Below are 14,351 nucleotides of genomic sequence, written 5' to 3'. Positions count from 1 at the left end.
TGACCGGGGGCGGGGCGGGGCGGGGGCGGGGGCGGGGCAGGGGCGGAGCCGAGCGAGAGACCAGAGCCGGGGCGGGAGCGGGAGCGGGAGCCGGAGCCGGAGCCGGAGCCGCCGCCATGCGCCGGCCCGGGCCCGCCTGCTGCGCGCTGCTGCTAGTCCTGGGGCTCTGCCGGGCGCGCCCCCGGAACGCACTGCTGCTCCTCGGTGAGTGCCGGCGCCGCCCCCCCACGCCCACCTGCTGTGGCCCGCGGAAGTGGCCACTGGCCTCCTCCCCACCCGTGGTCAACGCTGACCCTAGTGTGCCCTGCCCTTGTATCCCCACTGCCATTCCCTCTCGTCCTCCTCACTGTGTTGCCCCCAGACTCTTCATGAGTGTCTCCCCAGAGAGGGCAGCAAGGGCTGGAGGGGTGAGCCCCAGCATCCAGCACCCCTACATTTACCTCCTGCCGCTTGTCCCCACCCTCCTCTGACCCTGCCCAGCCAGGGCTCAGGGGTCCACGGATCCCAGATCGCTCTCGGGAGGGGATTCCAGAGGAGGGACTGGTGCTCAGGTCCCCAGAGACTGCAGACAGGATGCCCTCCTGGCTCTGGCTCTCATCTCCTCCCCGCTGCAATCTTTTCCGACCCCATAGGCTGTGGCTCAGCTATGTCCCAAGGGCACAGCCCTCCACCACCCACCCCCAATCCCAGTCCCTCTCAGAAACCCCGGGTTCCTCCAGCGCAAGCACTGTGTTGCTCACAAGACTTCCGGTTTGGGTAATCAGGGCTCTGGCCCATGACAAGTGACGAGGCCAAACCCAAGGCCTGCGATTCTTTCCCCTTCTGAGGTCTGGCGCTCTGCCAGGTGCCCTCTTTCTGATTAATTTTGTGGTCTCTGGGCGGGGGTTCGGCTCATTGTAACATAAACAGCTCTCCTGCCAACTCCTCGCCTCCCAGAAACTCAGCAGAGAACCTGCATGGATCCTCATCTGCGTATGAGGATTCCTAAAGGAGGCTTTCAGAGCCCAGGCTATGCGGCCACTGGGCTAGGGCCTGTCTTAGCACGGACTGCCATGGATTGGCTTAAACAGAAATGTATTTCTCACAATTCTGTGGGCTGAAAATCCAAGGTCAGGGTGCCAGCTTGGTTGGGTTCCAGTGAGGGTCCGCTTTCAGCTTACAGGTGGTCACCCTCTCACTGTTTCCTCACATGACAAGTGGATGGGGGTGGTCTCACTTCCTTTTCCTTTCTTTTTTCTTCTTTTTTTTTTTTTGTGAGACAGGGTCTCACTCTGTCACCCAGGATGGAGTGCAGTGGCACAATCACAGCTTACTACAGCCTCAACCTCCAGGCTCAAGTGATCCTCCTGCCTCAGCCTCCCAGGTAGCTGGGACCTCAGGTGCACATCACCATGCCCGGCTAATTTTTGTATTTTTTGTAGAGACAAGGTCTCACTGTATTGCCCAGGCTGGTCTCGAACTCGTGGGCTCAAGTGATCTTCCTGCCGTGGCCTCCAGGGTCCTGGGATTACAGGCATGAAACACTGCACCTGGCGCTCTCTTTATTTTCTTATAAGGCCGCAGTCCTGTCAGATCAGGGTCTCATCCTTATGAATCATTTAACCTCAATTAAGGACCCTGTCTCCAGATACAGTGATGTTGACATCAGGGCTTCAGCGTATGAATTCTGGGAGGACACAGTTCAGTCCACAGCAGGCCCACAGCCAAGTGCCGAGCAACTCTGGGTTTGGAGAAGGGCAGCTTTCCTCCTGGCCTGTGGGTAGGGGGGTAGGGAGCACAGCCCATCCCCCTCTCCCTCCGGGTTTACCTGGCTGCCATGCGCTCATACCCCGTGGGCACTGTGGGGTGGAGGACGGGAGCCCAGCTGGAAGGTGCCCAGCCTCCTCTGCCCGTGGACCTCTGAGGGAGACTCTGAGGGAACTGGGGAAAGTGTTGGTCCTGAGGGCTCCCACCAGCCTCTCCTGTGGTGCCCCCAGTGCCCTCTACTCCAGAGCAGGGGGAAGAAGCTTGGTGTGGTTGTGGGAGTTCAGCGGCCCGTCCCTGTTTCCCGCTGCCCAGTGTGTGGCCTTGGGCACTGCACCTCACCTTTCTGGGCCTCAGCTGCTTTGTGGAGAGTGAAAGCGTTGAAATAGACAACCTGCAAGGTCACTGGGCCTTTGAGATGGCATCAGTGAGAAGCAGCGGTGGGACGCACACACATAGATCTTTAGACGTGCCCTGGGTGAGGCTCCATGCAGTTTCTGCAGAGCCCAGAATTGCCCAGCAGTTCGGTGGCCATGCATTCAGCCACTGTGGCCATGCGCGGCTGTGGAATGCCCGGCTGTGGCCATGCATTCAGCCACTGTGGCCATGCGCGGCTGTGGAATGCCCGGCTGTGGCCATGCATTCGGCCACTGTGGCCATGCGCGGCTGTGGAATGCCCGACTGTGGCTATGCATTCGGCCACTGTGGCCATGCGCGGCTGTGGAATGCCCGGCTGTGGCTATGCATTCAGCCACTGTCTGCCTAAATGCCTAGCCAGCTAACATGCCCATCCAGGTGGCATGCCTACTGGGGTATCATCAAGCTTGTTGGGATATCATGCCGACATGAGTATCTTGCCCACTCGGGTACCATGCCTGCCTGCTAACATACCTACGCAGGTACCAGGCCTGCCTGGGTACCATGCCCATCTGCTTATACCCCCCAGCTGTCAGTTCAGCCTGTGTACCGTGCCCACCTGCCAACATACCCACTGGGTATCATGCCTGCTTAGGATATCATCAAGCTTATTGTGGTATGATGCCCACTTAAATACCATGCCTGCCTGCTAACATACCACCCAGGCATCATCCCTGCTGGGTACCAGTCTACCTGCTAACATACCACCCAGGCATCATCCCTGCTGGGTACCAGTCTACCTGCTAACATACCCACTGGGTATCAGGCCTGCTGGGTACCATGCCCACCTGCTAACATACCCACCAGGTTTCATGCCTGCTGGCCACCATGCCTGCTTGCTGATATACCCACCAGGTATTGTGCCCACTAGGTACCATGCCTTCTTGCTAACATACCCAGTGGGTATGGGGTCTTCTGGGTACATGCCTGCCTGCTAACATACCCACCAAGTATCAGACCTGCTAACATGCCCTCTGATATCACCCTTGCCTGATGTACCCACGCGGGTGTCATGCCTCCTAGGTAATGAAGTGCTCTGTCAGAATAGCGTTTCACGATGAGTGTTCACGCTGAGCCAGTACCATGCCCACCTGGGTATCTTGCCTCCTGGCATCACAGCCCCAGCCTCCCTCACTCCCAGTGCTGTTTCTCATGACCGCAGCCCACCATGTGCTCTCTGTCTCCCACCTCACGCAGCGGATGACGGAGGCTTTGAGAGTGGTGCGTACAACAACAGCGCCATCGCCACCCCGCACCTGGATGCCTTGGCCCGCCGCAGTCTCCTCTTCCGCAACGCCTTCACCTCGGTCAGCAGCTGCTCTCCCAGCCGCGCCAGCCTCCTCACTGGCCTGCCCCAGGTGAGGTGCAAGGGCAGGAGGAGGGGATGGGCAGGGAGTAGACAGGCTCCGTCTGGGGCCCAGGCCTCTGCCACATCTCCCATCCCCGGGCTCCCTGGGGGTGTTGCCCGCTTTCCCTCCCACCTCCAGGAGGAGGCAAGAACAGCCTACGGCCGTGAGTGCAGACTAGGGGCTCCAACTCACCTACCAGCCCTGGCTCCACTGCTGTGTGTGGCCTTGAGCAAGTAACCTACCTCCCTGTGCCTCAGTTTCCCCATCTGTAAGATGGTGGGTATAATGAGATGCCACTCTAGTTATGGGGATTGGCGGGGCTCATGCTTCGTATGTAAACAGCGTGAGGCCTGTGGACTGAGTCAGCGTGACCCGCCATCGCCACAGTGTCCCAGGAACGCCATGGTGCGGGGAGTGGCTGCCGCTGGGCACACACACTCCTGTTTTATTGTGGTAAATGCATAAACATCGATGTTCCCATCTTAGCCATTTTTCAGCACACAGTTCCGGGGCATGAAGTGCATTCACATTGTTGTGCAGCCATCACCACCATCCACTTCCAGAACTTTTCCATATTCCCAGACAGAAGCTGTGTCCCATGAAACACCAGCTCCACGTTCTCCCTCCCTATCCCGTCTCTATGACTCTGACTGTTCCAGGGGCCACATAAGAGTGGAATCACACAGGACTAGTCTTTTTTTTTTTTTTTTTTTTTTGAGTTAGAGTCTCACTCTGTCACCCAGGCTGGAGTGCAGCGGTGTGATCTTGGCTCACTGCAGCCTCTGCCTCCCAGGTTCCAGCAATTCTCCTGCCTTAGTCTCCCAAGTAGCTGGGATTACAGGTGCACACCACCACACCTGACTAATTTTTGTATTTTTAGTAGAGATGGGATTTCACCATGTTGGTCAGGCTGGTTTTGAACTCCTGACCTCAAATGATCTGCCTGCCTCGACCTCCCAAAGTGCTGGGATTACAGGTGTGAGCCACCGCACCTGGCCCCCCTTTTGTGTCCTTACTTCACTCAGCACAATGTCCTCAGGATTAACCATGCTGTAGCACTAGTCAGAACTTCCCTCCACTTTAGGGCTGAATTATATTCCAGTGGATGGATGGACCCCGCATTTTCCTTCTCCATTTATCTGTCAGTGGGCACTTGGGTTGCTGCTACCCTTTGGCTGTTGTGAATAAAGCTGCTGTGAACACGGGTGTTTGAGGACACTTATTGTTTTTTTGTTTGTTTGTTTGTCTGTTTGTTTTTTGAGATGGAGTCTCACTCTGTTGCCCAGGCTGGAGTGCACTGGTGCCATCTCAGCTCACTGCAACCTCCACCTCCCAGGTTCAAGCCATTCTCCTGCCTCAGCCTCCCGAGTAGCTGGGACTACAGGTGCCCACCACCACACCCAGCTAATTTTTGTATTTTTAGTAGAGACAAGGTTTCATCATGTTGGCCAGGCTGGTCTCGATCTCCTGATCTCGTGATCCACCCGCCTCAGTCTCCCAAAGTGCTGGGATTACAGGCGTGAGCCACCGTGCCTGGCCGGCAATCTGAGTTTTTAAAATGTACAATATCTTTTACAATATAAAATAACTAGGTAATAAAACAAGGCCTGGCCCTGTCTTTTTCATTCTGTAACGTGTGATTGTAATAGAAAAGTTCAAAAGTACAGACATGCGGAAAGAACATCAAGGCCGCCCTCGTGCCAGTGCACGCCCCCCAGGTCCCCTCCTTTCTTGCGAAGTCCTCCTTTCACAAGAGGGACCCAGGGCCTCTTGGGCAGGGAGTGGGAGGTGGAGGCAGTCTCTCTGGGTGCTGGCCACTCGAAGTCTAAATCAGGGCCCCGAGAAGGCCCCTGGGGATGGGAGGACTGTGGGAGAACAGGTGCCGCAGGCGGGCCCTGGCTGCCTGGGGGCCCTGGATCTCATGCACCTTTGCTGGCAGCATCAGAATGGGATGTACGGGCTGCACCAGGATGTGCACCACTTCAACTCCTTCGACAAGGTGCGGAGCCTGCCACTGCTGCTCAGCCAAGCTGGCGTGCGCACAGGTGAGGACCCTGTGCCAAGGACAGGGCGTGGGGTGAGGCACCGAGGCCAGACCAGAGCCCAGGAGGTTTGGCACCTTGTCCCCACGCACCCTCAGCCCCTGTGGCCTGCCCTTAGCTCTCGTCCCAAAAGACCTGGGCCTGGGTCTCCTGGCTGGGCTGTGAGTCCACGAGAACCCACAGTGCGCTTAGGGCTGAGGGGGGCGGAGAAGGGAGCAGAGGGGGTTGGGAGGCAGAAGGGACTCTGGACAGGCCTCTCTTCCCATCCAGGCATCATCGGGAAGAAGCACGTGGGGCCGGAGGCCGTGTACCCGTTTGACTTTGCTTACACGGAGGAGAACGGCTCCGTCCTCCAGGTGGGACGGAACATCACCAGAATTAAGCTGCTCGTCCGGAAATTCCTGCAGACTCAGGATGACCGGTATGAGTCGGGGCCCCTGCCCCTTCCCCCTGGCGGCTGGTCCCAGAGCACAGCCTGGAGTCTTCAGGCAGGATGCATGGGCCCCCATGTGGCTGGAATGGGGGCGGGGAGAAGGTTCCAGGTACTCGAATTAGCCTGGTCAGAGGGAGAAGGGACCTGGGGAAACTGAGGCGGTGAGGGTTACAGGTTGACTTCCAGATACAGAGGAGGAGGCAGAGCCGAGGGGCTTCCTGTGCCAGGCGGCATTGGCCCCGCAGCCTTGGCAATGGGCCTCCTCCTGTGCAGGCCTTTCTTCCTCTACGTCGCCTTCCATGACCCCCACCGCTGTGGGCACTCCCAGCCCCAGTACGGAACCTTCTGTGAGAAGTTTGGCAATGGAGAGAGCGGCATGGGTCGTATCCCAGACTGGACCCCCCAGGCCTATGACCCACTGGACGTGCTGGTAGGAGGGCCTCTCTCGCGTTTCAGGATGCCCGTCAGCCCTGGGTCAGGGACCTGGGCCTCCTGCGAGCTTGCAGCCTTGGCCCTAGATGATGAAGAAAGATGCGCTGACCAAACTGGATTCAGGTTCCCATCCTTGGGACCACAGAGAGAACCGTAGAGAGACGGGGTGGTCCAGAGTGAGGCTGTTCTGAGCTCATCCATTTGTAGGAGGCCCCAGGGAGAAGGCTGGACGCTGCTCCCCTAGTCCGTCTGTTCTAAGCCTGGCTCCCCACCGCCTGCCCCAGGTGCCTTACTTCGTCCCCGACACCCCGGCAGCCCGAGCCGACCTTGCCGCTCAGTACACCACCATCGGCCGCATGGACCAAGGTGGGCTTGCAGAATGGGGCACTGAGAGGGGTGCCACGGCCTGGGTCCCCAACCTGGGCCAGCGCCCTCTCAGTCAGATCACAGCAGGGTGTGGGTGAGGGTCCCAGTGTGGCAGGCCCTGTGCTGCAGCCGGCAGAGCCCACATTGAGAGGTGGGGCCTGTGGGTGGCATCAGGACCCACTCCGGGACTGCCCTGATGTGGAACTGCTCCTGGGCTGGGGCCTTAGGGCACCCCAGAGGTTGGGTGAGGACTTTGGATTCTTCCAGCCACAGGACCTGGGTCGGATTGGGGGTTTGGAGTTCCCTAGCGTATGCAGATGGAGAACTTGAGGTATGTGAGTTTTTGTGGTTGTCCGAAAAAGCCCCGTGAACCAGGTGGCTTACAGCAACCAAAATTTGTCCTCTCACAGTTCTGAGGCCAGAAGTTTGAAATCAAGATGTCAGCAGGGTCACGCTCCCCTGAAGGTGTAGGGGACACTCTGCCTTTCCTCTTCCAGCTTCTGGGGGCTGCGCCAGTGCTCAGTGTTCCTGGGCTGGTGGTAACATCACCCCCATCCTCGCTTAAGCCTTCACATGGCCTTTTTTCCTGTGTCTCCTCTTCTGTCTGTGTCTCCGCTTCTTCTTCTTCTTCTTCCTCTTTTTTTTTTTTTTCTGAGACCGAGTCTTGTTCTGTTGCCCAGGCTGGAGTGCAGTGGCACGATCTCGGCTCACTACAACCACCACCTCCCGGGTTCAAGCGATTCTTCTGTCTCAGCCTCCAGAGTAGCTGGGACTGCAGTCGCCCACCGCCATGCCCAGCTAATTTTTATATTTTTAGTAGAGACAGGGTTTCACCATATTGGCTAAGCTGGTCTTGAACTCCTGACCTCGTGATCCACCTGCCTCAGCCTCCCAAAGTGCTGGGATTACAGGCGTGAGGCACCGCGCCCAGCCTGTTTCTGCTTCTTATAAGGACCCCGTCGGATTTAGGGCCTGCCTGAGTACTTCGGGATGATTTTGTCCCAGGATCTTTATCTGCAAAGTTCCCCTTTCCAAACAAGGCCCCCTTCACAGATGCCAGCACACATGTCTTTTGGGCTCGGAGATCACCGTTTAACCCACAACAGGAGGTCGGGACCTTTGCCATTGCCCTGTTGGTGCCGTTAATTCTTAGCGACCTGGGAAACAGTGGGTACAGAGGAAACCTTGTCTTCTGGCCCCTGCCCTATTTGCTCCATGGGACAGACGCGAGATTCCAGAGAACTCAGAAGCCGGCGGGCACCAGGGAGCAGCTGCCTGGGGGTGACACAGAAGGGCCAAGGGATGACTGGAGTCCCTGGAGGCCTATTCGAGGCCTGCTCAGGCAATGGGAGCTGGGCAGAGCCGGGCAAGAGCCAGAGCTAGTGGGAAGAACTACAGGATGCTTTCAAATCCGGAAAGCGCAGAGCCCAGTGGCCGGATGAAGCAGCGGGTGGGTGTGCACACCCCTGCATCCATGCGTGTCTGCAGCTGAGCTCTGCTTCCCCGCCCCTCACCACAGGACTTGGACTTGTGCTCCAGGAGCTGCGTGACGCGGGTGTCCTGAACGACACACTGGTGATCTTCACGTCCGACAACGGAATCCCCTTCCCCAGCGGCAGGGCCAACCTGTACTGGCCGGGCACTGCTGAACCGTTACTGGTGTCCTCCCCGGAGCACCCAAAGCGCTGGGGCCAAGTCAGCGAGGCCTACGTGAGCCTCCTAGGTATGCCTGTCTGTCTCCATCAGGGAAGGGGTGGGCGTGGATCTGGGACGGGGCCACGACCTGTCAGATGCTGCTCCACACCCATCACCTAACATGGCTCTCAGGTCATCTGGGTGAGGAAGGGACTGTCACTCCCCCTCTGCAGAGGAAAAGGATGAGGCTCAGAGAGGTGAAGTAAGCTGCTCAGGACTGCACAGCTGATAAGCACTAAGCTAGGATTCTCGCCTGGATCCCACTGCTTTCAAAACCATTGCCTTTTCTCGCCTACCTCCAATGAGCTTCAGAATCACCTGGAATGCTTGTTAACATCCAAACTGCAACCCCCAGAGTGTCCCATTCAGTAGATTTTGGCGGGCTCAAGCATTTGCATGTCTGACAAGTTCCCAGGTGATGCCGATACTGTGGGCTTGGGGACCCCCGTTTGAGCATCTGTGCACCCCATCCTGCCTTCCTGGGGGACCCAAAGCACCTCATGACCCTGCTCATTTCTAAAAAGGCCTGGGACATCTAGTCCCATGTTATGGATGTGCAGACAAAGATAGGGGTGCAGGAAGACTGTGAGGGGCTTGGGGTGAGCCCCTTGGCACAGGGCAGAGGCTCGCGTGTCCTGCCCACGGCCTGGCAGAGCCTCCAGGTGGGGTGGGCCCGGGGCAGCAGCAAACTCAGGTTCCCTTTCCCTCCGAGCTCTTGCCCACATCTCTCTCTGGCCCCAGATTATGAGCCAGGAGCATTATGGCCACACCCACCACAGGGCTGGAGTAGACGAGCTGCTGAAAAATAGACTTCTTTTCTGGTCCATAGGATTTTAGAAGGATCCTAAATGTCACCGAATCAGGGCCTCTTGTTATACCATTCAAGGCACCATGGCCCAGAGAGATGACATGGCGGTGAGAGGTGCCCGACAAGGCACCTCCCGCTGCTGATTGGATTGGAGAGGGTAGCCGCCCTGAGTGGCATAGGTTCGGCCCTTCCAAGGGCAGTCCTGTGTGCTGAGGGCTCTGCTGCTCTGAGATGCCGCTTCCCTTCCAGACCTCACGCCCACCATCTTGGATTGGTTCTCCATCCCGTACCCCAGCTACACTATCTTTGGCTCGAAGACCATCCACCTCACTGGCCGGTCCCTCCTGCCAGCGCTGGAGGCCGAGCCCCTCTGGGCCACCGTCTTTGGGAGCCAGAGCCACCACGAGGTCACCATGTCCTACCCCATGCGCTCCGTGCAGCACCAGAACTTCCGCCTCGTGCACAACCTCAACTTCAAGATGCCCTTTCCCATCGACCAGGATTTCTATGTCTCACCCACCTTCCAGGACCTCCTGAACCGCACCACAGCTGGCCAGCCCACAGGATGGTACAAGGACCTCCATCATTACTACTACCGGGCGCGCTGGGAGCTCTACGACCAGAGCCGGGACCCCCACGAGACCCAGAACCTGGCCGCCGACCCGCGCTTTGCTCAGGTGCTGGAGATGCTTCGGGCCCAGCTGACCAAGTGGCAATGGGAGACCCACGACCCCTGGGTGTGTGCCCCCGACGGCGTCCTGGAGGAGAAGCTCTCTCCCCAGTGCCAGCCCCTCCACAACGAGCTGTGACCCTCCCAGGAGGCCTGTGCACACATCCCAGACATGTCCCTGTGGCCGGCCAGCCTGGGGAGCACTGACAAACAGCGCTTCCGTTTACACTCCCATCCAAGGAGGGTTCTTCCTTCCCATGGGGTCACTCCTGCCAGTCCCTGGAGGGGGACCAGAGCATGTGCCCAGCCCCTCCACCACCAGGGACACTGCCATCGTGGCAGACGACATGGCCGTCTTCGTGTCTGAACCACGTCCCGCACGGGAATTCTAGATGTGTGTGATCTGTGGACAGGGCAGCACCCCCAGCCCACGACAAGGGAGTCTTGTTTTCTGGCTTGGTTTGGGGACCTGCAAATGGGAGGCTTGAGGCCCCCTTTAGGCTTTGGCAGCCACAGATACTTACGAGCCCTTCACGGACAGCAGGCAAGGGCTTCGGTGCCGCGTGGGCAGTACACAGGTCCCGCTCACACTCACCTGGGAGCACAGCGCCTGGCTCTTACCAGCGTCTGGCCTAGAGGAAGCCTTTGAACAACCTTTGGGCAGGTTTCTGCTTCTTCTGTTTTGCCCCATGGTCAAGTACCTGGTCCCCAGGCAGGTTCCAGCTGATTGGCGGCAGGCTCCCTGAGTGATGAGCTTGAACCTGTGGTGCTTCTGGGCAGAAGCTTTTGTTTTTTGAGAGTGTCCAAAGATGAAGGTATGGCAATGCCTGTCCTCTGACTTGGGTTAATTCTTGGGTGGCACTGGCATTGCTGGATGGCGATGCCCGTCCTCTGGCTTGGGTTAATTCTTGGGTGGCGTCGGCGCTGCTGGGAGACTGCGCCGTTCCTGCCCTGCCTCCACCCACCTCAGGAGCAGAAGCCCGGCCTGGACACCCCTCGAAGGAGAGGGCACTTCCTTGAGTGGGTGGCTCCCCTCGCCCTTCTCTCCCCATCACTCCATACTGGGGTGGGCTGGAGGAAGCCATAGGCCAGCTATTGTAAAAGCTTTTTATTTTAGTAAAATATGCAGAAGTTCTTTTTCTGAACTCGTGTATGATGATTCCAACCTGAATTCTAGAACAGCTTCCTGATTCTTGGACACTGCTGTCAAAATGACCTTCAGTCTGCAACAGCCCGAGGAGGCGGAGGCAAGGCCAGGCGCTGGGGGACCTGGGTCCTCCCCGAGCCCTGAAGGTGCAGTGAAGATGTTTGGCCCAAGAAGGGCTGGGGTGCAAAGCCAGGTCGGGGGAAGGCAGAGTCTGCCGGGCCTTGTACAGGGATACTGGTGCCAGGCTTCTCTGGGACACCCCCACCGAACGGGCATGGAGGCCACGGGGCACAGACCCACTGAAAGTACCATCTCCACCACCCAGAGGCTTTATTTACAAGTAAGCACACTGGTCTCTGTAAACTGGAGTTCCTGAGGCATCGCAGCCTCAGAAGCTGAGAAAAGGTGGCCAGGGTCACAGCATATGTGGGCTTGTGCCTCTGCCCCAGGCAAGGGTGGCAGCAACCTTGGGGGCCACCCAGACTCCCCACCCGCTGCCTCTGTGCTTTTGGAGTGAGCCTTTGACACTTCCGAATTGTAAAGGGAAATGCAGCCCCCACAGGTTTGAATGGGGCCTGCAGACAGGCGGTTCTCCATAGAGGTCCGGGGCCTCCGGTTCCAGGGAAGGTGCCGGAAGGCGTCCCTCCTGTCCCATTGCAGAAACGTTCTCGGGGTCTCCAGTCCAGACCATGCCAAGCCTGGTGAAAGGCGAAGATGTTTCCACAGAAAAGTGTGCAGTTACAAGTGGCTTCACCGTGTGTGACCTGCACGTGGTGAGGGTTCAAGGTTAGACCCCAGCCAGAGGGGACAGCAGGCCTCATGAGCCAAGAGCCCACAGCTGTGCCAGTAGGGTCTGGGCTCGGGAACAGGACCGCATTAACAGGCACGCAGAGGCCCCCACTGTCCCAGGAAGGGGCACGGTACATCATCGGGGGTTCTGCTCCGTCCACACCACCTTCTTCTGCTCGTCGGCGATGGCCTGGCGGACACAGCTGACTAGGCCGTCCAGGTCGCTCCAGCTGTCAGGAGCCAGGCTGCTGTATAGACAGGGTGCCTGGTCCAGGTGTCCCTCCTCCTGCCGGGCGGCCTCCAGGAGCTGCTCCTCTGAGGTGCCCAACCGCTGTAGGCCCTTCCTGCACAGGCCAGAGATGGGATGGGGCGGGCTCAGGGGAGAGCAAGGCGCCCAGGAGCCCCGGCTAGAGTAGTGATGACATGCACCCAAACACCCCTGAACACAGATAGCCTCGCTTTGAGGGGACCTTGTAAAGAAAACAGGCCCCAGGCCCCAGTGGTGGGAGGCAGGATGTCTAGAACACAGCCTTGGTTCCTGGAGTAGAAAGGGCACAGTGGCAGGACATCGCGGTCTGTGCCCAGGAAACCAGTCATTTTTTTACTTTTTTTTTTTTCCGTCCTTAGCCAACAAGGATTAGATTGTGCTAGCCGAGCCCCAGTAAGTGCGGAGGCACCTGCCATGGGCTTCAGGGGAGCCCAGGAGCCACTTCAAAGCCCCTACCCAACCCCCAGTGTGTACCTACTTGAGCTTCTTTGCCATCTTCTCGTTGACAGAGACGTGGATGACAATGGGGAAGATGTCCATCCTGTGCAGGGCGCAGACACTGTCCAGCCGGACGTCCAGGAGGCCGTGGGTGTTCTTTGTGGGAGGGAGAGGGAGAAGGGAGTCAAGATCACGGGCCTCTGAGGAAGCAAAGGGAGCCCACGCCCAGGTCTGAAGGGCCCTCCAGACAGGCTGAGGGCAGGGCAGGAGGTGGGGAGAGCTGAATTTTGTAGAGAAGATGGGGAAAGAGAGCTTGTCACTTTCTTTTCTCTTTTTTTTTTTTTTTGAGACGGGGTCTCACTCTGTCGCCCAGGCTGGAATGCAGTGGCGCGATCTCAGCTCACTGGAAGCTCCACCTCCCAGGTTCACGCCATTCTCCTGCCTCAGCCTCCCGAGTAGCTGGGACTACAGGCACCTGCCACCACGCCCGGCTAATTTTTTGTATTTTTAGTAGAGACAGGGTTTCACAGTGTTAGCCAGGATGGTCTCAATCTCCTGAACTCGTGATCCGCCCACCCCAGCCTCCCAAAGTGCTGTGATTACAGGCGTGAGCCACTGCGCCCGGCCCACTTTTAATTTTTTTAGGTTTTAAATTTTTTGTAGAGACGGGTGTCTCACTGTGTTGCTCAGGCTGGTCTCAAACTCCTGGGCTCAAGCAATCTTCCCGCCTAGGCCTCCCAAAGTGCGGGGATTACAGGCATGAGCCACTATGCCCAGCCACTTTCTTCTCTTTATTTTTTAATTTTTTTTAGAGACAGGGGTCTCACTGTGTTGCTCAGGCTGGTCTTGAACTCCTGGGCTCAAGCAATCCTCTCACCTCGGCTTCCCAAAGTGCTGGGATGACAGGTGTGAGCCCCAGGCCCAGCTGAGTTTGCCACTTTCTAAATGAGGCTGCTTGCTGTGCAGTCTTAAGAGTTTCCATCCCTTTGATTTTTCACTGCGAAAATCTAGAAATTGTGAGCTCTGGGGACAGAGGCGAACTTGGCATGGAGCTCCGCCAACCCCTACAGGAGGCACCCTGATGCCAGACTCTGCTTCCCAGGCCCGTGCAGACACAAAGCTATGGTTCACGGGGAGCTGCTTTTCATGTGTGTGCATCTTCAAACATGGAGAGTGTCGTTATCTGAGATGTATTCATTCTCGAACAAATATCTATTAAACATCCCCCAAGCTGAGAAAACATCCCCCAAGCTCAAGGAGCTGGGAGACCTCACCCATGGTCCCGTGGATCCTAACTGGCTGAGACAAGTTTTGGGCTCCTGCTGGGGTGTCGGGGCCCAGAGGTCAGCGATAAGGTCACCCAGGTCCAGGTCGGTCCCTGCACCTTTATCTCATCCCACTCCTCTGCATTCCCGAAACCCTTCCCAGGACAGCCCCCTGCCCACCCCGCCACTGCCCTCACCTTTTCCATGTGGGACTCCACAGCATGGCGGGTCACCCAGCAGCGGCCCCCAGACGCCTCTCCCTCCTGGACGATGTCCCCTCTCTGGCTCCAGGCCTCATACTCCTCCTGGCTCAAGTACTCTACAGGTGACATTGGACAGGGCCGTCATGCACCAGCTGCGTGGCGGTCCAGGGGAGCCCCATGGTAAACACCCCTGTCCCCGTGGACCCCGCCAGCCCTGGGAGAAGCTCTTTTTAGGGCATCCACTCGACAAACCTGACCCTGCACGCCCCGCCCGGTGCCCTGCACG

General features: G+C 58.0%; 2 protein-coding genes across 12 annotated transcripts in view; one reads left to right on the top strand and one right to left on the bottom strand.

Annotated features, from left to right (window-relative positions):
- Positions 1-86: 86 nt before the first annotated feature.
- SGSH (N-sulfoglucosamine sulfohydrolase) lies at positions 87-11,100 on the top strand. 10 transcript variants are annotated; one of them, XM_077973168.1, is made up of 9 exons: positions 87-204; positions 3,358-3,518; positions 4,772-4,893; positions 5,449-5,554; positions 5,822-5,972; positions 6,258-6,414; positions 6,701-6,782; positions 8,302-8,505; positions 9,535-11,100. In XM_077973168.1, the coding sequence occupies exons 4-9, from the start codon at positions 5,461-5,463 to the stop codon at positions 10,092-10,094; spliced, it is 1,248 nt and encodes a 415-aa protein (XP_077829294.1). In that variant the 5' UTR covers positions 87-204; positions 3,358-3,518; positions 4,772-4,893; positions 5,449-5,460; the 3' UTR covers positions 10,095-11,100. The 10 variants fall into 10 exon arrangements, with proteins under 10 accessions (XP_077829294.1, XP_014975992.2, XP_001110101.5 ...); XM_015120506.3 differs by lacking the exon at positions 4,772-4,893 and having other exon boundaries at positions 9,813-11,100; XM_001110101.5 differs by lacking the exon at positions 4,772-4,893.
- Positions 11,051-14,351, bottom strand: part of CARD14 (caspase recruitment domain family member 14) — a 75,927-nt gene continuing 72,626 nt past the window's right edge. For both annotated transcript variants that reach the window (XM_077973151.1, XM_077973153.1), the window contains 4 exons: positions 14,060-14,181; positions 12,638-12,753; positions 12,058-12,235; positions 11,051-11,866 (listed from right to left, as the gene is read on the bottom strand). In XM_077973151.1, coding sequence (XP_077829277.1) covers positions 11,174-11,866; positions 12,058-12,235; positions 12,638-12,753; positions 14,060-14,181 — 1,109 coding nt within the window. In that variant the 3' untranslated portion in view covers positions 11,051-11,173. The remainder of the gene's footprint in view (positions 11,867-12,057; positions 12,236-12,637; positions 12,754-14,059; positions 14,182-14,351) is intronic.

The sequence above is a fragment of the Macaca mulatta genome, chromosome 16 (assembly GCF_049350105.2).
Source record: "Macaca mulatta isolate MMU2019108-1 chromosome 16, T2T-MMU8v2.0, whole genome shotgun sequence".
NCBI classification, from domain to species: Eukaryota; Metazoa; Chordata; class Mammalia; order Primates; family Cercopithecidae; genus Macaca; species Macaca mulatta.
This window is presented reverse-complemented; position numbering and strand designations above follow the sequence as displayed.

Bases quoted from the DNA above. Each gene is read 5' to 3' on its own strand.
- SGSH (XM_077973164.1), top strand. From the start codon at position 117: ATGCGCCGGCCCGGGCCCGCCTGCTGCGCGCTGCTGCTAGTCCTGGGG. The intron at 5,600-5,734 runs GCCAGACCAGAG...GAGAACCCACAG, and splicing joins GCGTGGGGTGAGGCACCGAG to TGCGCTTAGGGCTGAGGGGG. The intron at 6,415-6,700 runs GTAGGAGGGCCT...CGCCTGCCCCAG, and splicing joins ATGACCCACTGGACGTGCTG to GTGCCTTACTTCGTCCCCGA.